At 35.2% G+C, this 25,590-nt stretch overlaps 1 protein-coding gene across 1 annotated transcript in view; it reads left to right on the forward strand.

The window, feature by feature from the left end:
* Nucleotides 1-25,590, forward strand: part of BCAS3 (BCAS3 microtubule associated cell migration factor) — a 617,319-nt gene that overhangs the window by 228,327 nt on the left and 363,402 nt on the right. The window contains exon 16 of the mRNA XM_011289076.4: nucleotides 6,167-6,300. Within this exon, the coding sequence (XP_011287378.3) occupies nucleotides 6,167-6,300 (134 nt within the window). The remainder of the gene's footprint in view (nucleotides 1-6,166; nucleotides 6,301-25,590) is intronic.

The following is a 25,590-nucleotide window of genomic DNA, read 5'->3' on the forward strand; positions in this document are numbered from 1 at the left end:
TAAAATTATTTTATGAGTGATATATTTTGAATTCCTATAAGGATTTCCATTTGCCCCAGCATATCAGTGTTTATATCTATTTTTGGAAGAGAGTGTGAATAGCTGGTAATTTGTTTTCCAATTCATATGTGTGCACGTGATAAAGAACCGTACAATTAGGGAGGTGTTATAAATAGGATACGGTAAAAAAGACCTACCTACTCATGTTTCCAAGATTTTATAACATATGCCCAGTAGAGGTTTGCTACTCTTTAATTTTGTCTTTTGGGCTAACCAGCTGACGCCCAGTTGAAAAGATTTATGTTCTTATGAGGCCGCAAAAGCCTTAATGTTCAGTCTCCAGCTACCTCAGATTTTGGAGAACGCCATGTACCATCAGCAGCTTCAGTCTCCACCCTCTAATGCTAATGCTCATCTATCAAACTTGAGGCTGAGAGTGAGGGAGAGGAAGCTTCCAGATAAACACACAGCAGCGCCTAAACAGCTAATCACTCTAAGCTTCCGCTTCCAGGCCCTATAATTAGAAGTCCTTCTTTTCCTTGTATTCCCAGATGACGCAAATGCTTTTTGTGGCTTGGCACCTCATTTGGGGCGTGGGTTTTAGTTTATGGCCAGGCTAGAGTCTGGTTTAGTCTTCTGATGCTGCATAAATAGTTCTTAAGCCACAGTCTACTCTGTACGAGTTTTTCCTTTTATGTATATCTGCTTTTTAACTTGTTTTCTAGAGAAAAAAAAAAAAAGCTTGTCTTTCTCCCAGCAGAATGTGTGCAAAAGAGGAAATTATAAATTAAAAGAAAACATGATTGTATAGTACTATACTGGTTATTTATTTCTTCTTTTTCTCTCTGCTCTTTTATTTTTATTTTATTTTATTTTTTCTTACTATTTTAAAGTTTTGTCAAAAACGGTAAGTTCATTGGTGGATCACAGAAACTACATTTACATGAGGAAATGGGAAAAAACTTTTGGGATAGGATACACAGAAGATAATAAAGATACATTTTCAGTGTCCCATTTCTCTAAAAATCTGAATTCATTTTACATATTAGAAACCAGACAGATGTTGAAAATCTAGGAGCATGTTGAAAAGTGTACATTTGTGATTATCATTCACATGTGAAACAATAATCCTCTTAATATGGCTACTAGGGACTTTTATTGGAGTGCTTATTATGAGTAAAATACTGATATGATTCTAGAAGAAATGAAGTTTATCTTCAGTAGGTGAGTCATATATTTGTATTATAAATATAAGCTCATCATTTTCCTGTCAGAATGTTTCAATTGAATTATTTATCATGTGCAGAAAATAGTTTTGTAGTGGAAAAGTGATATCAGAACATAGTAGAATTGTGATAATTCAGACTTAGTATAACTCAGCAAAAAGTAGGAGTGAAGAAATATTGTTCACAAAAGGACAACTAAGCATTCATGCCCAACCTTAGAAGTTTGTTGGTCGGTTAACAACAATAAGATGGACAGAATATAAAGTATGTCAGTGACCTCATGACCATAGCTGGTTACAGGGTGGGATCTAATTGTTATCTAAATGTTATCTAAATTGTTATACATTTCAAGTAGATCTCAATAAATAACACTTTTTTATTTTCTAAAATGTATTCTCTTGGAAATAGGCATCTAGTATGGTATTTTTTAATTTAACATCGTGACAAGAACTGTACCTTTTATTACCCTAGTAAATAAGAAACTCAGATATACTTCATCTATTTAAATACTTACCTTATCTTCTCACTAGTACTTAATATTCTTTCATACATTTTTTTCAAAAGACAAAAGTTTTAGGAGTTAAAAAATGTGATTCTGCCTCCGGCACAGCAGAGTAAACTAACAAACCATCCTTCCCACAGAAAACAAATGTAAATTCTGGACAAAATATAAACAAACATGCACAAATTTAGATATGTGTATTATAGTTCCAAGAACGGCTGATAGAAACTTAAAGAGAGACACAAAAAAAGGAAATGGAAAAATTAAAATTGGATATTAAAAATATTGAAATCATATAGAAAAAGGGAAGAAAGCAAGAACAGAGAAACAAAGAATAAAAACAAGGAAACCATCAGAAAAATAATAAAAAGTAATAAAATGGTAGCTATAAACTCAACCAAAAAGTTAGGCTAAATGTGAATGAACTACAAACACCAATTATAAGTCCAGAATTAGATAAAAAAAAAAAAATTAGACCTCAATTATTACCTAAAACAAAGTCATTTTTTTAATGTTTATTTTTGAGAGAGAGAGAGAGAGAGAGAGAGAGAGAGAGAGAGAGAGAGAGAGGCAAAGCATGAGTGGGGGAGGGGCAGAGAGAGGGAGGCACAGAATCCAAAGCAGGCTCCAGAGCCTGACATGGGGCTCAAACCCATGAACTGCAAGATCATGACCTGAGCCAAAGTTGGACACTCTACCGACTGAGCCACCCAGGTGCCCCTGAAACAAAGTCATTTTAAGTACAATTATATTGATTATAAAAGTGAAAGAATAGAAAAGTATATGCCATGAGTGCACCAATCAAAACAAAGCTAGAGTGATGGTATCAGTATCAGAAAAGTAGACTTCAGAACAAGGAAATTACCAGGTTAAAGTGGGACATTATGATGAAAGAGACAGTTCGCCAAGATGTCCTAAGAATCCTAAATGTGTGTGAACTTAAAAGTTTAATATTTGGGAGCTATATAATAAACATATCCACAATTATACTTGGAGATGTTCAGTGTTCAGTTCAATTCAATAGTAGAACAAGAAAGCAGGCAATCAGTAAGGATATTGAAGATCCTAACAACGCTATCAGTAAACTTGAATTAACTGACTTTTATAGAACACTCCAGGTGTTTCAAGTATACATGGAAGAGTCACCACGATCTCTTCTCAAATATAAAACAAGGTTTAACAAATTCCTCGTCGTCACTAAAAATTAGTATGTGAAAGATACCTGAAAAATACCCAAATACTTAGAAAAGCTGAACAATATATCTTTAAATATCCCATGAGTAAAAGAGGAAATATCTAGAAAACATTTAGAACTGAATGCAAAAGAAAAGGCAGTGTGTCAAAATTTTGGAATTCAGGTTTACAGGGAAATTTATATCAATATATGCTTACTCCGAAAAAGAAGAAAGTTCCTGAAAAAGTAATCTAAGCTTCCACCTTAAGAAAACAGAAAAAAGAAAGAGCAAATAAAACTAAAGCAGGGAAAATGAAGTAGCAGAAGATACTAATAGCAGAAGGAGAAAGATAGGCGAAAGCAGAAATTAAAAAAAGAAATCAGAAAATCAGTGCTACTCAGAATAGATTTCCTTGAAAACTTCTAGCTAGAATGATCAAGAAAAAAAGAGGGAAGACAAATTGTTGATAACCTCAATGAAAAAGTGGACATCACCAAAGACCTTACAGGTATTAATAAAGGCCATTTCCTTGAGTTACAGAAAGTAATTCACCCAAGGACATTTAAATTAAGCCCCCAAATTTTACATTTTAAAATAATAAAATTTAAATTACAAAGAAATTAAATTAAAAATATTTAAAGGTATTTTTTTAATTTTTTTTAACGTTTATTTTTGAGACAAAGAGAGACAGAGCATGAACGGGGGAGGGTCAGAGAGAGGGAGACACAGAATCTGAAACAGGCTGCAGGCTCTGAGCTGTCAGCACAGAGCCTGACGCGGGGCTCTAACTCACGGACCGCGAGATCATGACCTGAGTCGAAGTCGGCCCGCTTAACCGACTGAGCCACCCAGGCGCCCCTAAAGGTTTTTTGTTTTTTTTTTTTAAAGGCCCCTATAGTTTTACTGACAAATTCTACTGAAAATCTAAGTAGGAAATAATAGTGGTTTTCCGCAATCTCTCTCTCCAGTTTCACAAGACCAGCTTTAGCCTGATACTGAAAACAGACAAACATGTGATTAGAAAGCTACAAACCAATAACCCTCAGGAACAGTCATGAAAATCTTAAAACCTTAGCTAATTGAATCCAGCAGCATATAATAAAGGATTTTGACCAGGTGGAGTTTATCCTAGAAATGCAAGTTTTATTTGACGTTTGATTTTGTTTGACATTTGATTATTTACTAAAATTCACCATATTAATTGAGTAAAGGAAAAAAATGCATAGTCATGTCACAGGTGTAAAACACTGTACACAATTCAACATGCATTCATTATAAAAACTATCAACAAATTAGGAGTAGAAAGGAACCTCCTTCACTTGATAGAGAGTATTTATAAAAAAAAAAACAAACCTACAGCTAACATCATAAAGATTGAATGCTTTCTCCTAAAATTTGGAAGACACGAATATTACTTCTCCCCATTTCTGTTTTCCTCAGCAGTGTAGTAAGTGAAGAAAAATAAAAGGCATGTAGTTTGTAAAGGAAAAAATCAAATTATGTCTATTCACAAAGTACATGATAATCTGTAAAGAAAACTCCATGTAATCTACAAAAAGCCCTGACTAGAACTGGCAGACTATCCAGTCAATATAAAAAAATGTCCATTATGTCTCTATATGCCAGCAGGGAATAATTGACAATTGAGATAAAATAAAAAGTACCATTTATAATGGATCCAAGAAAAAATGTATATAATTTATGGGCTCAACAGGAAAAACAAGAAGTCAAAGAAAACATATATCAAGAAATAGGAAGTGTTCGTAGATTAGAAGGCTCAATATTGTTAAGCTGTCCATCACTGACAATTTGATTTATAAACTTAATATAACCTTCCCCAAAATCCTAAGAATTTTTATTTATTTAAGATTTTTTTAATGTTTATTTACCTTTGAGACAGAGAGAAACAGAGTGTGAGTGGGGGAGGGGCAGAGAGAGAGAGGGAGACACAGAATCTGAAGCAGGCTCCAGGCCCTGAGCTGTCAGCACAGACGCTGACCTGGGGCTCGAACTCAGGAGCCATGAGATCATTACCTGAGCCGAAGTCGGCTGCCCAACTGACTGAGCCACCCAGATGCCCCCCTAGGAATTTTTAATATCAAAAATCTGATTTTGGGGTACCAGGGTGGCTCAGTTGGTTGAGTGTCTGACTCTTGATTTCAGCTCAGGTCATGATTCCAGGGTAATGGGAAGAAGCGCCACATCTAGCTCCGTGCTGAACATGGAGCCCACTTGAGATTCTCTCTGTGTCTCCCTTTGCCCCTCTCCCCACTCATGTGCTCTATCTAAAATTTAAAAAAAAATCTGATTTTGTGTTTGGAAAGGAATTGGAATAACCAAAATAACGTTGAAAAAAAAGGTTCTTTCTTCAACATTTGATATAAAGTTATGGTAATCAAGCAAGTGTGGTATTAATGAAAGTATAGACACAGAAAATGATGGACTAGAATAATACTTCCAGGTGAAGACCTATGCAGATACAGCCAGTTCATCTTTGGCAAGTTGACAATGGATAAAGAATAAAGGATAAAGACCTCAGTGAGTAAAGAATATTCCCTTCAAGAAATCTTGCTAGAACAATTGGACATTGTTTGCAAAAAAAAGTTAGTTTGATACCTCACAATTTATACATAAATTAACTTAAAACGAATGATAGACCTCTATGCAAAATATAAAACTGAAACTTTGACAAGAAAACAAAATTTTTGTGACCTTGGATTAGGCAAAGAATTCTTAGCTATGACATTTCATCAAAATTAAAAACTTGCTATGTGAGACACTTCAGCATTTGAATAAATATTATGCCAGGGTAGAGAAACATTTTTAAACCAGTGGATTAAGTGTAGGGTATTTCAGATACACTGAAACTTAAAATTCAGGTTTTAAGAAGTGGCAAAAAATGGGAGCAAGTTTTAGTTCCATGGAGAGAAGTCATTTTCACATTCTTCGTTATCAGATTTGCTATATTAAAAGGCTTGTGAACTCTCCATAAACTTTTCTCTACTAGTTGTACAGGAACCTCATAAAACCTTTACAGCTAGTATCCTCACTATGCTTGTATACTGATATGGCATTAAGGTTTTGTGTTCATACAGGAAAAAGATGCTGCATTTTAATTTTTTTTTTAATTGGGGAAATTTTTTACATCTTTGGTCATTTTTTCCTTCGGTGATATTTTAAAGCATAATGAATATTTTGTGAAAATATTTCATCAACATACATAATTGTTTTTATTTTTACTCTCTTTTTGGTGTGTTCTTCAGGAATGCTTCTAGTTACAACAGACACCCTTGGCCATGACTTTCATGTCTTCCAAATTCTGACTCATCCTTGGTCTTCGTCACAAAGTGCTGTCCATCATCTGTATACTCTTCACAGGGGAGAAACTGAAGCCAAAGTAAGTTGTATATTTTTCAGAAGGTGTGTGTGTGTGCATGTGCATGCATGTGTGTAATATGACATCTAAAATAACTGGTTATTTATATCATATTGAAGCTTAATGTTAGTGATAGCATACTATTCTTGGTGATAGAGTATATCAGGTAATTAAGAAAAAATATTTATCCTATAAATATTATTCTATATAAATATTTGGCCCCATAAATACATAAGTAGTAGGTGAACAAGTCAATGAATGTTGATAAAACAAAAGTTCCATAAGTTCTATTTATCCTTCTCCTCCTACCCTGTACCATTTGTTGCCCCAGCAAAAACTCTGTCATCTATCTGATGTCTCTCCAGGTGCATGCATACATGTACACACACACACACACACACACACACATACACATACATGTAAACACATTCACATATACACAAAAATAATTGAGTTTTGTAATGTATGACTATATGGATAATATTCAGTGGTATGTAGGAGTCAGTTCACAGTGGCTAGTGAGAATGAGTTATGTACATTTCTCCCAAACTCTGGATATAGTGACATTGTGTTGGTGGTATGAAATCATCCATGGTAAGAGTGTTTACATAATTGGAGTCAGCAAACGCTACAAATCAGAACTATTTTTTTCTTATGCAGCCAGCTTTTAACATTTAGCAACACATCACTGTGCACACATGTATGGGCATGCCCACATCCACACATCCACACACACACAACCACATATGTAATTTACTAAGCATTTGTATTAGGCACCATGCTAAATGCTTTTACATGTATGTAATACTCTTAATATCACTTGGTAGATACTGTGATAGCCTAATAAGCTAAAATCCCAACTATTCTTTTGTTTCCCAGAGCCTGTGGTTATGCATTTACCAGTACACTACTGTAAATACTTTATTCTGAGAGATAGCTCATTGCCACCCACCACCATTTATTGACTAGTCTTGTCCTTTCCCAATAGTCTAAAATGCTGTTTTAGAGGGGCACCTGGGTGGCTCAGTTGCTTAAGCATCTGACTTCGACTCAGGTCAAAATCTCACAGTTCATGGGTTCGAGCCCTGCATTAGGCTCTGTGCTGACAGCTCAGAGCCTGGAACCTGCTTCGGATTCTGTCTCCCTCTCCTCTGCTCTCCCCCCCCCCCCCCCCCCCCCCCCCGCCTTGTGTTCTGTCTCTCTCTCTCTCTCTCAAAAATAGATACACATTAAAAAATTTAAAGAATTTTCTATAATAAAATGAAACATCTTAAATATATAGAAATCCATGAGTTTATAATGATACTTTAAAAGGAAGCATTGGACATAATTGTAGGTAGCTTGTTTACTAACTCATTATCCTCAAAACTGATAAAGAGAGAATATTCAGCATTTACCTTGTCTTCCGTGTATCAATTTAATAAGATAACTGAATAGTTGATGAGGTAAAGTTTTTCCTTATGGAAGAGTTCTAGTATTAAAAGTTTTAGAATTTAGGTTTAGTGTGGAGGTCATTTTGTAATATATACACAGAGTGAATTATGTTGTACCCCTGAAATTAATATAATGTTGTATGTCAATTATATGTCAATTAAAATAAAAGTTAGAATTTTAAGAATCACCATTGTCGCTACCCCTAATGAAACAATGAATTTAGGCAATAATCATCTGTATTTGGCTTTAGCTGATGAGTCTTAACATTACCAAAGTGGAACAGTCAGATATCATTATGTGCTTCCTGATTTGTGTAATAGGATGTATATATACAATATCATCTATGAAATATTTCTTCCAAGTCCTCTCAATTAAATCTGAATCTAATTCAGCCCCTAAATATAATTAGTACCTTACATAAAAGACAGAGATAGAGGGTCAAGTTAAACAGTATCTTGAGAATGCAGCTAGCCAACTCTGAAATGTAGGAAGTTCCTCATTATAAATGTGGCCTGATTTTTTCCAAGTTTTTTATTTAAATTCCAGTTAGTTAGCATACAGTATAAGTTTCATGTGTAGAATTTAGTGATTCAACACTTACAATATCTGGTACTTAACATGGACAAGTGCACTTCTTCATCCCCATTTAACCCAATCGCCTCTGATAATCGTCAGTTTGTTCTCTGTAGTTAGGAGTCTGTTTCTTGGTTTGCCTCTCTTTTATCCCCTCTATGTTCATTCGTTTTATTTCTTAATTTTCACATATGAGTGAAATCATATGGTATTTGTCATTTTCTGACTTATTTCACTTAGCTCCATGCACGTTATGGCAAATGGCAAGATTTCATTCTTTTTTATGGCTAATAATCCAGGGTGTGTGTGTGTGTGTGTGTGTGTGTGTGACATCTTTTTTTGAAGAAGAGACTTATGTATGTATTTATTCTTTTTTTCAAGTTTTTATTTAAATTCCAGTTTGTTAACATACTGTATAATATTAGTTTCAGGTGTAGAATTTGTGATTTGTTGCTTCACATACAATACCCAGTGCTCATCATAACAAGTGCCCTCCTTAATACCCATTACCCATCCCCTTCTATCCCCATCCCCCTCCACCTCTTGCCCACCTCCCTTCCAGTAACCCTCATTTTGGGCTCTATAGTTAAGAGTTTGTTTTCTGGTTTGCCTCTCTTTCCCCCACCATGTTCATCTGTTTTGTTTCTTAAATTCCACATATGAGTGAAATCATATGATATTTGTTTTTCTTTGACTGACTTACTTCACTTAGCATAATACTCTAGCTCCATCCACATTGTTGTAAATGGCAAGATTGCATTCTTTTTTATGGCTGAGTAATATTCCATTGTAAATATATATGCTACATCTTCTTTATCCATTCATAAATGGACATTTGGGTTCTTCCCATCATTTGGCTATTGTTGATAATGCTCTGTAAACATTGGGGTGCATGTATACCTTTGAATCAGTATTTTTGTATCCTTTGGGTTAATACCTAGTAGTTGTAATTGCTGGATCATAGGGTAATTCTATTTTTAACTTTTTGAGGAAACTCCCTGCTGTTTTCCAAAGTGGCTGCACCAGTTTGCATTCCAACAGTGTAAGATGGTTCCCCTTTTTCTGCATCCTCACCAACATCGGTTGTTTCCTGTGTTGTTAATTTTAGCTATTATCACAGGTGTGAGGTAGTATCTCATTGTGGTTTTGATTTGCATTTCCCTGATGATGTGTGATTTTGAGCATCTTTTCATGTGTCTGTTTGCCATCTGGATATCTTCTTTGGAAAAAGATCTATTCTTGTCTTCTGCCCCTTTTTAATTGGATTATTATTATTATTTTGAGTGTTGAGTTTTATAAGTTCTTTTTATATTTTGGATACTCACCCTTTTACCAGATATGTCATTTGCAAATATCTTCTTCCATTCTAAAGATTGCCTTTTTGTTTTGTTGATTGTTTCCTTTGCTGTGCAGAAGCTTTTTATCTTAATGGAGTCCCAGTAGTTCATTTTTGCTTTTGTTTCCCTTGCCTCTACGCATGTGTGTAGTAAGAAGTTGCTACAGCCAATGTGAAAGAGGTTGCCGCTTGTGTTCTCCTGCAGGATTTTGATGGTTTCCTGTTGATGGTTACAGTTAGGTCTTTTATCCATTTTGAGTTTATTTTTGCATATGGTGTAAGAAAGTGGTCCAGTTTCATTCTTCTGCATGTCGCTGTCCAGTTTTCCCAACACCATTTGTTGAAGGGACTGGCTTTTTCCTGTTGGATATGTTTTCCTGCTTTGTCAAAGATTAATTGGCCATAGAGTGGTAGTTTCATTTCTGGGTTTTCTATTCTGTTTCATTGATCTGTGTGTCTATTTTTGTGCCAGTACCATATTGTTTTGATTACTACAGCTTTGTTATATAACTTGAAGTCTGGAACTGTGACACCACCAGTTTTGTTTTCTTTTTTTACAATTTTTGGCTATTCAGGGTCTTTTGTGATTCCATGAAAATTTTAGGATTATTTGTTCTAGCTCTGTAAAAAACGCTCTTGGTATTTTGACAGGTACTGCATTAAATCTGTAGATTGCTTTTGGTAGTACAGACATTTTAACAATATGTGTTCTTCCAGTCCATGAGCATAGATTTTCTTTCCATTTGTTTGTGTCATCTTCAATTTCTTTTGTCAGTGTTTTATAGTTTTCAAAGTATAGGTCTTTCACCTCCTTGGTAACGTTTATTCCTAGGTATCTTATTATTTTTGGTGCTATTGTAAATGGGCTTGCTTTTTTTTTTAAGTTTATTTATTTATTTTTTAAGTTTATTTATCTCTCTCTTTCTTAAAAGAGAGAGAGAGAGAGAAAGAAAAGGACATGGAGAGGGAGAATCCCAAGCAAGTTTTGCATGGGCAGTGCAGAGCCCCATGCGGAGCTCAAACTCATAAACTGTGAGATCATGGCTTGAACCAAAACCAAGAGTTGGTCGCTAAACAACTGAACCACCCAGGCACCTTTGGGATTGCTTTCTTAATTTCTCTTTCTCTTCCTTCATTACTTAGTGTATAGAAAAGCAATGGATTTCTGTACATTTATTTTTGTATCCTGTGATCTTACTGAATTCATTTATCACTTTTAGCAGTTTTTTGGTGGAATCTTTTGGGTTTCCTATATATAGTATCATGTCATCTGTAAATATTGCAAATTTTGTTTCTTCCTTACCAATTTGGATACCTCTTATTCCTTTGTGTTGTCTGATTGCTGTGGCTAGGACATCCAGAACTATGTTGAATAAAAGTGGTGAGAGTGGACATCCTTATCTTGTTCCTGATCTTAAGGGGAAAGATTTCAGCTTTTCCCCATTGAGTATGATTTTAGCTGTGGGTTTTTCATATATAGCCCTTATTATATTGAGGTATGTTTCCTCTAAACCTAGTTTGTTGAGGGTTTTTATCATGAATGGATGTTGTGCTTTGTTGAATGCTGTTTCTGCATCTATTGAAATGATCATATGGTTTTTATCCTTTCTCTTTTTGATGTGTTATATCACATTTGTTGATTTTTAAAATTTTTCTTGACTAATTTCTCTGACTAGGACTTCCAGTACCATGTTGAGAAAAGCGGTGAGAGTGGACATCCTAGTTTTGTTCTTGACCTTAGAGGAAAAGCTTTCAGCTGTTGACTGTTGAGTGTGATGCTAGTTGTGGGCTTGTCATAGATGGCCTTTATTATGTTGAAGTGTATTCCCTTTATACTCATTTTGTTGACAGTTTTTATCATGAATGGATGTTGAATATTTTCATATGCTTTTTCCTTATCTATTGAGATGATCATATGGTTTTCATCCTTCTTTTTGTTAATGTGGTATGGATCTCAGTCAGCATCTAGATAGAGGCTGATTGGAAGCTGGACTCTCAGGCCGCATCTTTTAAAGTATGAAAAAATACTTCTTTTAGGGATAGTCTGAGAGATGGGCATTTTAGTCTACTGTTCTGTTTTGTGCCCTGAATGGATAGGGGGTTAAGAGAAATCATTTTAAACTATGTAAATATACCATTTCCCCCCCAAAATTTGTAACACTGCTTTTATTTATATATATCATTAAATTCCTATTTTATTCAGTGGGTTATATTCACTCAGTAACTGTTTATTTTAATGCTCTGAATATCCCAGATTTGGCCAGTTAGCACCTATCAACTTGACATCTGTGTCCTTTGACATATCTCCATTTTTCTCTGACAATGTCCTTACCCTCTGGCACAACTAAACTTGTTTATTCTTATTTTAGTTGCCATTCAGTTTTGTTTCTTTTGTATGGAAGGTACCAATTAGATGAGCATTTTGGGTTAAAAATTCAATACTTCACTGTGCTGCTGGGCACATTTTATTTCTGAACTCTGGTCCTCACCAGTCACTGGTATTCCCTACGTTACCTATAACCTCCTAGAACTTGAGTATTTTAAATATTTATACTTTTTTTTTACCTTATACCTATTAATATATTTAACTTATACTTCATTTGCATTAACATTATTTATCATTTAATTTACTTGAACATGCAATCTGGAAATAGAGATCATGCTTAACCTTCTTGGTATCTGTCATCCTTAGAACAGTGCCCTGGACATGGGCAAACGTTTATAGGTACAGATATTTGCTGCTGCCAATGTTATTCCGGTTTAACATGTAGGGAAACCAAATAGAAATTATTAAAATTATTTTGTTCTGTGTCACACCCTGTAATTTAGGAGACTGGAAATTTCTAAATGTCAAATATTAAGATCTAAAGAAACTCAGTTAATGACCATAAAATTAATTTTTGTAACCTTCTACTAAAAATTATTTTGAAATGATATATAAAATTTAACACTGATTTTGAAATCTACTTAGCATATGATCTATCTGTCTTTGAGTACTTCAAAATCATGTCATTCTGGATTCTTCCAACAACTCTGAGGGTACTTTAATCAGGCAAGGAAAAAAACCTCAAGTATGTGGATCTAATTATGTTGAATTAAGTTGTTTTGTGATCTATGACTTGGGATATCCTCTGCATCTGACAGCAATTTTCCTCATAAGTCACATATGCAGTTAGAAAAATATTCCTAGTTTTCAACAGTCACACACACGCATACACACACACACACACACACACACACATAGTAAAACCTTACAATATTTTGTTAATATACTTCCATAATATCTTACTCAAGCAGATACAAGTCATTTTAGTACTTAACATGCTAATTTTAGTAAATGGTCAACTTACTTTGGAAACATTTGCACATCAGATAAGTGTTACTTCTACCTTATCAGAATAGTTGTATAAAATGGTAAGATTTTAGGCTTAATTCTCAATGGCAAAGAATCTAGCTATTTAATGTTATTAATTGATAGTATTTGATAGTTCAGATAAAAATAAATAATTTTAGTATGAGTATGTCTAAATTGCCTACTTATGTTTATACTGAAATTTAAATTTTACTGGACTTTCTGTATTTTTTTAATGTTTATGTATTTAATTTGAGAGAGAGAGAGAGAGAGAATGAGCAAGAGCTGGGGAGGGGCAGAGAGAGAATCTCAAGCAGGCTCCACACTGAGTGGATTGGTAGTCACTAGCTATTAGTAGTCACTCCCCATTCCCCATCCCCAATTTTCGTATATATTTGGATGGTGCTTAGTAATTATATTACCAAGGATAAATTATCTACCATCCTTAAGTTTCAATTTACTGTAAAATGGGACCAAAGTCCATTTCATAGCATTTATTTCAAGAAATGTTAGAAATAATATATGTAAAATGTATTTTACTGTGCTTAGTAGAACATTTGGCACAGTAAATGACAAGGATTTAACATGAGGACCTTCATGTTTGGTCATTGTAGAGTAAGAAGGAGATTGGTGGGAAGATGGTGGAATAAGAGGACTTTAAGCTCTCCTCATTTTAGGATACAGCTAGATAACACTTACATCAGTATAAATAACCTAGAATAACAGGAACTGGATTTACCTTCCTACCTGAAACAGTTAAAGAACAAACAGTACTTTTCTAGAGACTGTACATAAGGCTATGAAGGATGATGATCCTTGAGAGATGGGATGTAAATGAGAGAAACCCTGTGATTGCCTCAGCTTACTGCCTGGGCAGAGTTTCCATCCTGTGGTGCAAGAAGGAGGAGCCCAAGTGGTGCGTGGTAGACTCCCCCTGTTGATAAGGTAATGCTAAGAGTGCTGAGAGGTGAAGATCATGGAGTTCTCAGGACAGAGTACTGGAGAGATAAAAGCTGCAATGATACAACCTCCTGAGATCTGCAGAGGAAATCTTAGGCCATGGAAAGAATCATCATCATATCAGAAAGGAAGAAAGTAAAACTGTGTGTATTTAAAGATGATGTGATTGTGTAGAAAATCTAATGGATTCTACAAAAATAGAGTAAGTGATTTTAATTAGGTTTCAGTATATTAGATCAGTATATAGAAGTCAGTTGGACCTCTACATGCTAGCAACAAACAATAGGTAATTGATCATTTAAAAAAGAGGTAAGGGGCGCCTGGGTGGCTCAGTTGGTTAAGTGTCTGACTGGCTCAGGTCATGGTCTCACAGTTCATGAGTTCAAGCCCTGCATTGGGCTCTGTATTGACAGCTCAGAGCCTGGAGCCTGATTCAGATTCTGTGTCTCCCTCTGTCTCTGCCCCTCCCCCACTCCTGCTCTGTCTGTGTCACTCTCAGAAATGGATAATGTTAAAAAAATTGTTTTAAAGTTAAAAGTAAAAAATAGTGTGTAATATGTACTTACCATGTGTAAGACATGCACTTTGAAAACAATAAAACATTGCTGAGAGTAAAGACATAAATAAATGGAGAGTTGAACCTTGTTTTGGGGTTGGAATACTTAATATTGTTAGGATATCAGTTCTCTCCAAATTGATCTGTATATTCAATGCAATCCCCATCAAAAACTCAGCAGGATAAAAACAAATAAACAAAGCTAGCAGGAATTTTTGGAGAGGGTGTAGAAATTGACAAATTCTTAAATTTTTTTTTCCAACGTTTATTTATTTTTGGGACAGAGAGAGACAGAGCATGAACAGGGGAGGGGCAGAGAGAGAGGGAGACACAGAATCGGAAACAGGCTCCAGAGCATCAGAAACATCAGCCCAGAGCCTGACGCGGGGCTCGAACTCACGGACCGCAAGATCGTGACCTGGCTGAAGTCGGACGCTTAACCAACTGCGCCACCCAGGCGCCCCAACAAATTACTTCTAAAATTCATGTATAAATACATAAGGCTTATAATGGGCAAAATAATGCTGAAAAAGAAAAACAAATTTGGAGGAATATTACCACCTGATATCAAGACTTATTAAAGCCACAGAATCAGTAGGGAATCCAGGCACATTCTCATACATATGGACAATTGATTTTTGACAAAGGTGCAAAATGAGAAAGGCTAGTCTTTTCAACAATAGTGATGGACTGCTTGGGTATTTATGTGCAAGAAAAATAAGCATCAATCCATCCCTCATCCCATATACAAAAATGAACTCAAATTTGGATCATAGATTTAAATGTAAAACCTACTATGAAAAGCTTTTAGAAGAAAATGTAGGAGAAACCTTTGTGACTTGGGTTAGACACAGCTTTCTCAGATGTGACACTAATAGCAAAATCCATGAAAGCAGTATTGATACATTGGGAATTCATTAAAACAAAACATATCTGCTCTTTGAGAAACACTGTTAATAGAATGAAAGGCACAAATTGTCTTCCCATCAGCCAATGGAATCTTACCTTGGGTATGAGTGACCCAGATTGTTCAGTTATCACTGTGATTTGTTTTGTGCACTCTTGGCCTTAAAAGAGGGACATCTGCAATCTGCCAGTATGTAGTCTTCCTCATGGTAAACCACACTAGGTTTGGCCAGTGTATCAACAGTATTGTTTAAAGCAGGGTCAGCAAACTTTTTCTGTAAAGGCCAATAGTAAATATTTAAACTCTGCATCGTATATATTCTCTGTACTCACCTTTGTCATCTAGTACAAAATCATCTATAGATGATATATAAACAAGTGGATATGAATGCCCCACAGCTATAGTGACCCCTCAATTAAAACAGAGGTCAGCTCTCCATTATCCTACTGTGCTAATTGGTCTTCATTTGTTCCACCAGAGTTTTTGTTGGGGCTGTACAGCTGCCATAGGCTAGTGGACACCATCAGTTTTCGTCTTAGCCAAGCCATCAGGGAATCAGGCACAGGCATTTAAAGGAAGCTCTGTGAGTCAGGGGTCTATTAAACCAGTGGCATTGCTTTGGGCATTGGAGTAGATGATAAAGTAGTTGTAAAAACAAGATGTTTCTAGGGCCAGGCTGGAACATACTCTGGAACATACCATTTCCACTTGACTAGCAAGCTCTGTTGGGTCCTTACCACCATGTTCATTATCAGATTTGAGTTGATCCATTCCAATATCGGTCTTGAAAAATCACAAGGCCTCATGGGTCAGTTGTTCATTCACAAGAACTTAGTAGCAGATTAGTAGCTACCATCTGAAAAAAGGGAGTGTATTTGGTTGTTGGATCAGGCAGGTGGCGATGTTGTACTGGGATAACACCTTAAGTACTTCAGCAGCCATTAAGTCATTACCTGACTTATTCCTACTGGGATTCTGTTGTTTCTATTATATAACATTGGGAAGGAACTGGAAGCCTAGTAGGCACTCTGTCATGCATTTTTCCCACTATTATTTCAGTCTGCATGGCAGAGGATACCGTCTGATACTTACAAGCATGTAAATACAATCAATTAAGCCATTAATACCAGTTACACATTTATCAACAGAAGCACAAGAGTATTCCTACAAGGTCACTTTAGCTTCTCTTCCCTATTGCAAACTTTGCTTACATTTCATTCCAGGGTATTTTCCCCCACCCCCACAAGGACATGGAATTCTTTTCCCTACAGAACACTGACTAATGTATTTAATGTGCACATGTCAGTTATTCAAGTGACAGCTGCCAGGCAATCACATTATTCTGTCTTGTTGGCAGGGGAGGCTAGCCTGCAGATACTATGGGGGCAGCCAGAAGTGTTGGCCTTTTTGCTCACTTGGCCAAGTGTTGGTTCCCCAGTGTTTCTGCCACTTATTTCCCTATGGGCAGTAGTGCTACTTGCTAGCATCCAGTGAGTGTCCAGGCATAACCACCCCTTTTTTTTCTGCCCCCACTCAACACTGCTGAGTTTCATCCCTACAGCCTTTGGCATTTTGGACACCCCTCATCCTTGTTTCCACTCAAGTTCGGATTGCAGCAGGAGCTGGCTATTTAGCACTGCTGGCTCTGTGGTGTTTGTGAGGCATCATATTCACTTTTTATTCAGTTCAGATTTTTATTGAAATAATTGTTGATTCAATTGGACCTGTAAGAAATAGTACTAAGAGATCCCATGTACCCTTGGCTCACTTTATCTCAATAAGGTAAACATTTTGCAAGCTAGAGTATATCACAACCAGGATATTGACATTGGTACAATCCCTGATCTTTTTCACATTTCATTAGATTTACTTGTACTCATTTGTGCATTTGTGTGTGTGTGTGTGTGTGTGTGTGTGTGTGTGTAAATGAGTGTGTTTAGATCTATACAATTTAATGTAGGTTTGTATGTCCATTAAGATACTGAACAGTTCCCGGGGCGCCTGGGTGGCGCAGTCGGTTAAGCGTCCGACTTCAGCCAGGTCACGATCTCGCGGTCCGGGAGTTCGAGCCCCGCGTCAGGCTCTGAACTGATGGCTCAGAGCCTGGAGCCTGTTTCTGATTCTGAGTCTCCCTCTCTCTCTGCCTCTCTCCCGTACATGCTCTGTCTCTCTCTGTCCCAAAAATAAATAAACGTTAAAAAAAAAAAAAAAAAAAAAAAAAAAAAAGATACTGAACAGTTCCCTCACATTGCCCTTTTGTAAGTGGACCTACATTCACCTGGCATTTACAGTTTGGCGCTGTTATGAATATATTATGTGAACATAGTTTTCATTTCTCTGATGTGGATGCCCAAGAGTGCAGTTGTTGGTTCAGATGATAATTGCATGCTGCTAATTAACATTAGCTCATTTTTTAATTTGTGACACTTTAGATTCTAGAGTGTAAAATCTGTAATAAGCTTTCCATAAATATTTACTGAATAAATGATTATGAAGAATTGATAGGGAGAGGGAATTGGGCAGATAGGATAGAGGGTCTGTGGGGATTATCTGTCTAATTTAACACATTTCCTTTCTAAGCAACTTATTCCCAAGTAAACTTTTATTGCCATTAACCTTGTCGTGATAGTAAGAATTACAGCATTTAAAATGAAAGTTTATATTAATTTTGAAGGATAAAAGCTATTGAAATGTTGTGTTGGGAATGTGTCTAGAACTTGTATATTAATTCTTAAGCAAATAACTTCTTTTATATATTTTACTATAAGTTTTCATTAAACATAAACATCTGAGGGCTTGGACCCTGGCTAGTTTTTGCTCTATGGGGGACTTATCTTTATAATGTTGACTGCCATTCTTACAGGCTTCTGAAAAACAATAATACTCTTGGATTGTAGACTTTCTATCCAGGTGCTGTCTGCTTTTGGGTTTTCTTTCCTTTTTTCTTTTTAAGAGAATTGGAAAGCAATTTGATATTTGAATCATTAGGTATATATTTGGCTACAGAAAGAAAATCATATTTAACGATGGTTTTAAAAACTTAGGATTTATTTTTGTCATGTTATAAGAAGGCTGCTGCTAGTTTTGGTACAGTTGTTCAACAGTGTCCTTGTGACTTTTTTGTTCTTTCCCTCATGACTGCTTTATAATTGCCACTCTTGTGGGTATCATTTCTGAATTCAAGGCACTAAGATGGGGAGTTTTGGCAGCCTCGGTGATGTTAATTTCTTATATCAGGGAAGGAGATACTTTCCCAGAATCCTGCAGTAGTATCCTGTTTTTGTCTGACTGATCATAATTGTGTCAACACTTCCTGTTAGTCTGGGCAAGTCTGAAGTATCTGTAGAGGTGTCAGGTGAGAGAGAGAATGTTGGAAATGCTTGATTTGCCATTTACTAGTCATATATGTATAACCATCACAACAATCAAGATACAGATGATTCTCATCATCTCAGAAAATTTCCTGCATCTTTTTTTCAGTCAATATTCTACCTCATTCATGCCCTGGGCAATCATTGATATTACTTTGTTATTTTTTAAAATATCTTTTAATGCTTTCTAACGTTTGGTATAGGAGTAGGGGGACTGCCATTTCTGGCCACTTTATTTTCTGGCTCCGTATTAGAGACTGTAGGTCAATATCAGAGTCATTATCTGAGTATTCCAAAAGTGCAAATTTCTTGGTTATGTCTCTCCCACCTCCCGGTACCTACAGAATCATAATTCTGAAGGTTGGACCAATTATCTGCACTTCTTACAAATAACTTAGGTACTTCTTTTCACACTAAAGTTTGAGAAATTTTGCTTTAGATTTTAGGATATTATACTGACCCTATGCTTTTATTGCTGTTATTAATTAGGTTTTGGTGATGAATTTGTGGCATAAGTTGGAGCCCTTTAAAATGCTGATTTCTATACCTTAGATGCTTAAATGTGGTACCACTTAATTCTAGAGCTCAAATACTCTTTTTCATGTGTAATTTGAATTCAGCCTGTTTTATGACTTAAATATACATTTGGGATGGAGTTGTTTTTTTTTTTTTTTTTTGGTTTTGATAAAATGGGCGTAATTGTTCTAAGTATATGTCTGCTAATTAGATTTGGTTGCTCCATATATTGTTGCTTTGGATTATTAAATCAGCAAAATATTTGAAAATGGATAATTTAGATTTTCAAAAAATATTTGTATAAATTAGAATTACTGGAATATATTACCAACAATAGCCAAACTAGGAAAGAGCCCAAGTGTCCATCAACTGATGAATGGATAAAGAAGATATGATATTTATCTGCAGTGGACCATTACTCAGCCATCAAAAAGAATAAAATCTTGCCATTTGCAATGACATGGATGGAACTAGAGTGTATTATTTTAAGCAAAATAAGTCAGAGAAAGACAAATACCATGTGATTTCATTTATATGTGGAATTTAGGAAACAGATGAACATATGGGGAGGGAAAAGAAGAGGGAGGCAAACCATAAGAGACTCTTAACTATAGAGAATAAACTGAGGGTTGATGGAGGGATGTAGGTGGGGGATGGGCTAATTGGGTGATGGGTATTAAGAAGGCACTTGTTATGATGAGCACTGGGTGTTATTTGTAAGTGATGAATCACTAAATTCTACTCCTGAAACCAGTATTGCACTATATGTTATCTAACTAGAATTTAAATAAAAATTTGGAAAAAACAAAGATTTACTGGAATATAGCTATATTATATTTTAAGGAACAAATATATTAGCTTTCTAGAAGCCTAATGGTTTCTGGTAGCCAAACTTCACATCATTGCAATAAAAAACAGTTGTGAGATGTTATCAATATTCCAAATAACACAGGAGCCATTTAGCAAAAATAAATGATGTAACTTAGTATAAATTTGCAAAACATTTAATTAAGTACTCTGTATTTTTAAAATTCATATCTCATTAGCTAAGAATTTTGACATTTGTATTCTTTTTTATTTTTATTTTTTAAATTAAAAAAATTATAATGTTTTTATTTATTTTTGAGAGAGAGAGAGAGAGAGAGAGCGCGAGCGAGCACAAGCAGGGAGGGGGCAGAGAGAGACGGAGACACAGAATTAGGAACAGACTCCAGGCTCTGAGGTGTCAGCACAGAGCCCAACACAGGGCTCGAACTCACAGGCTTTGAAATCATGACCTGAGTTAGTTAGACACCCAACTGACTGAGCCAGCCAGGCGCCTCTGACATATGTATTCTTAAAAGCCTCTAAATTGATAAAATTGATAATAATGAGCATCTAATGAGGATTCCCAGACTATGTTAGTTACTCTTTGCTTGATTTTTTCTATCATTTTATACCACACTTCTTTGCTGAATGGAGGGACACTTAATAAGAATATCCTGCTTACCCATGTTATGTTGTAGTCACTTATTTACTCCAACCCCAGATGTGAAGTGAGCCATGTTGGGCACAGATAAAATGCTAACTTAGGCTATGTAGCAGCTGTGTATCTTCTTTTGAGCACAGAATAATAGAGACATCTCAAAGAACTAAACGACAGTTAAAAGAAACCTCAACTATAAAAAGAGGCTGTAGAACTTCCCTTTTAGCAAACTGACTAGTTTTTTCATTTTTTTAAGTAACAGCTTTTCTGAGACAGAATTCACATACATAAAGTTCACCCTTTTAAAGTGTACAGTTTAGTGCTTTTTAGTATACAGACTGGTATATTGATCACTACTATTTTATTCTAGAACATTTTCATCACCCCAGAAAGAAACCTGGTACCCATGAGCAACTATTCCCCCTTCCCTTCTTCCTGGCTCTTGAAAATTGCTAATCTATTTTCTATATCAATGGATCTGCTTATTCTGTACATTTCATATAAACAGAATCATATAATATGTAACCTTTTCTCATTTTACCTACTATTTTAGAAGTTCATTCATGTTGTAGCATGTATCAGAACTTTATTACATTTTGTGGCTGAATAATATTCCCTTGTATGGATATACCACATTTTTTCCATTTATTAGTTGGTAGACATTTGGGTTGTTTCCACTTTTGAACTCTAAGGATACTGCTATAAACATTAGTGTGCAGGTTTTTGTTTGAACATGTTTTCGGTTCTCTTGGGTATTTAAGAATGAAAGTGTATGTTTAACTTTTACAGGAATTTTCTGAGTGTCTACACCATTTGCTTTTTTCCCAGCAATGTATGAGGGCTCAACTTTACCCACATCCTCATCAACACTTGTTATTTTATCTTTTTTTTTTTCACTGTAATGAGGTTTATTTTTTTTAATATGCAGTTTATTTTTATATTTATTATTTATTTATTTTTTAAATGTGAAATTTATTATCAAATTGGTTTCCATACCACACCCAGTGCTCATCCCAACAGGTGCCCTCCTCAATGCCGATCACCCACTTTCCCCTCCCTCCCATCCCCCCATCAACCCTCAGTTTACTCTCAGTTTTTAAGAGTCTCTTATGGTTTGGCTCCCTTCCTCTCTAACTTTTTCTTTCTTACTTTCTTTCTTTCTTTCTTTTTTTTTTTTAATAGCCATTCTTTTCAGTATGAAGTGGTATCTCATTGTGGTTTTTATTTACATTTCCCCAATGACTAAAAAGATGTTGCACATCTTTTCATGTACCTTTTGGCCATTTCTATACCTTCTTTGGAAAAATATCTTTTCAAAATTTTTGCTTGTTTTAACTGAATTATTTGTCTTTATGTTGTTGAGTTGAAAAACTTATTTATGTTTTCTACATGCTGGACCTTTATCAGACATATTATTTGGAAAATTTTCTCAAATTCTATGGATTGTCTTAAATTTTTAATAGTATTCTTTGCTGCAGAAAAGTTTTTAATTTTGAATAAGTACAATTTATCTACTTTGTCTCTTGTTGCTTGTAGGTAGTCTCAATTAATAATCCATTTAAGAATCTAATGTAGTAACCTGTTAGAGTGATAATAGTGGTTTAGTCCTTGTTGTTAGCAGTGAAAACAGATGTTTGAACATAATAGGGATATATTTTTATGGTAATTCTGATAATTATAGCAAATATCTTTGTTCATTGTTTAATAAATGATAGGCACTATTCTAAGTGCTTTACATGTTAATTCATTAAATCTAAAACCCCAGAGACTTGCATTATTGTTTTCATTTTACCAGTTGAAGAACCATAAGGCAGAGAGTTGTTAACTAACTTTTCCATGGCTCTGTACCTAGTAAGTGATAGATACATTTACTCCTCTGTGCTACCCGTAGGGAAAGCCTGTAATCACATGTAAAGATTTTATACTTAACAGTGCTGTTTCCATATGTTTTCACTATCTTTTTTAATATTAAAGTTTAATGATTATTTTACATTTCAAATTGGTTACTCTTATCCAGTGAAAATTATATGTGTATGTGCATGTCTCACATGTCTTTGTGTATCTATATGTGTGTTTATGTGATATATATATACATATATACACATAAATATCTATACATACTTATCTATTTTTGCATTAAGAGATGTCCAAGATAATTTGAAATAGTTGTCTCTGGGTTTGGGGGTTTATATGTGTATATGTGTGTGACTTTTTTTTTTTTTCAACCAAGATGACTTTCTCCAATAGTTTTGGGTTAATGTTGAATTGAATACAGCTCTATTCACCTTGAAGACAAACAGAATGTCTGCTGACTGTTGAATTTAGAAAAGAACTATAATTTCATTGGTGTCATGTTCCTAACTAATATCTTGCATGGATTCTTCTTATGGGGAAGGCTTTCTGTGTAGTTTTCCCTCTCTTTACTGTGGAGTATCTTGTAAACCATAGGAATAATACTGACCTGAGGGTCTTACTGTGTTTTTAACTTTGACTTTAGATTTTCAAGGCCCTTTCTGCTTTGAAGTTTATGATGATTTGACAAGTTTACATTTACTACCATGGTGGTGGTATAAAATGGGTCAGCAAACTGTGGTCCATTGGCCATATGTGGCCCTCTGTCTATTTTTGTACATCTCATGAGCCAAGAATGGTTTTTATAAACATCAGCATTGGGATCTACTTGATGATAATGTTATGGGCTTTGAACCCTAAATAAACAAAATATTATCTCCTGTAAAAAACAGATGCCATTCTTCTTATTAGTAGACTTACATTATAAAAATTATATTTGGTAAAAATTTTGTCAAATTTTGTTTTCTTTCTTGTTATTCTCAGTACCTAGATAGTATCCTTGGTTTTGCTTTCTTGCCTGAAGAGCCTAAAATTTTACTTTCTGGCCCCTTATGGAAAAAGTTTTCTGACCCCTGTTCTTTTTTTTTTTTTTTTTTTCTTCTTTTTTTTTATTTTTATTTTTTTTTATATGAAATTTATTGACAAATTGGTTTCCATACAACACCCAGTGCTCATCCCAAAAGGTGCCCTCCTCAATATGACCCCTGTTCTGAGAGAAACCTGTACTTGTCTCAAGTCCACATTCATTCTGTGCTCTAGTTTCATAGCAGTTTGAAATGCTAAGTAGGAGCCATACAATATATCTCTTGCTGTCCAGATCTGCTTGGATTGGGTTAATTCCTGAGTTCAGTATAGTAAATAGTCATTAAAAATAATAATTATCTAAGTATGCTTACTTCCTAAATTTGAGGGTACATGTTTGGACCATACTTTTTTGGTACCTGTACTTGTTTAGTTTAAGCTTCTAACAATTGCCTGGTGTTACTTGCCATGATATTTAGTACTGTAGCATGGAAACAGAGATATAGCTGCCATCTAGCTTTCCTGTTTTGTGAAGAGAAAGTCTTTATTAGAAATATCATTTCAAGGGGCGCCTGGGTGGCGCAGTTGGTTAAGTGTCCGACTTCAGCCAGGTCACGATCTCGTGGTCCGTGAGTTCGAGCCCCGCGTCAGGCTCTGGGCTGATGGCTCAGAGCCTGGAGCCTGTTTCCGATTCTGTGTCTCCCTCTCTCTCTGCCCCTCCCCCGTTCATGCTCTGTCTCTCTCTGTTCCAAAAAAAATAAATAAACGTTGAAAAAAAAAAATATCATTTCAAAATTGAGGTCCAGAAATGCTGCAGATGATGTTGTCATTTTATTACTAGTTTGCCATTTTATAGTCTTTTTTGTCTTTAATAATATATGAAAAACCACCCAACTTGTTTCATAAGACCAACAGTTATATTATTTTGCATTTTGTGAGTAGATGACTTATTATCTTCTATGTTATGTAAAGGATTAAACTTTCTCTAAGTCTCTTGACGGCTAATATCTTCTGTGTTCATTTAAGTATCCTGATGTGTCTCAAGGTCATAGAGCAGAATCACTTCTTTAATAGCACTTTTATAAGCAAGCATTTAGGTGGAATTCTGTCTTCTTGCCTTGACCCTGATTGTTAGCACCACTTTATATCAGAAGTATTTTTAAAATGAAAGAAGAAAACTTCTTTTCATGGACAGACCAGGAAGTGGTCGTGATTATAAAGTATTCTGGAAAAAGGTTTTAGATAACGTGGATTAGTTGCCCTGTGGATGGAACACAAGTTACTCAATAAGTCTACAGGTGTTTTTTCTTTATATGTTTGATTCTGGCTTATGTTCATGCATTTCATATTACAATATTAAACTTGTCTGGAAGTATTTTTCTTTTCCTTGCTTCTGCTGTTTATACTTTTCTTTGTCTCCTTCCCTGTCTTTTGCTTTTCTGTAAGCCTGTTTAGCTGGAAGTTATTGTAGGCATACTGCAGAGGTAAAGCACTTGTAGACTAGCTTTTTACTCATAACTCTAGGATCTTGGGAGTTGATTTTTTCAGATTTCAGGAGGTCCTTTTAACATTAAACATAAACATGTCATTAGGATATATTGCAGTGGTTGAAATAAAAGGAGTTTGGTTGAATTTTGGGTTTATCTATGTATTGATAATTTTAGTCTAGCAATAGCCTAGCAATGAAGTATCCTGTCTTGATATATATGACTAAGATTTCTTTTGATTTCCAAGGTTCTGGGCTCTTTTAGAGACTTGTACTTTGATGTATACTTGTAGGTTTTGTTGGTAGAATATTTCTGGAATATTAGTCATGGTTTTAATCTGAACTTAGATTTATTTGAACATCTAATATATTGGAAAGTATTGGTTTCTCTGACTGCTGAAGGAGTTTTACTTAGCTCGTATTATAATGCTATGCCACACATTCATATATTATGTGTCTATACCTGTATACATTTTCCATG

This window comes from Felis catus, chromosome E1 (genome assembly GCF_018350175.1).
Source record: "Felis catus isolate Fca126 chromosome E1, F.catus_Fca126_mat1.0, whole genome shotgun sequence".
In the NCBI taxonomy this organism is placed as follows: Eukaryota; Metazoa; Chordata; class Mammalia; order Carnivora; family Felidae; genus Felis; species Felis catus.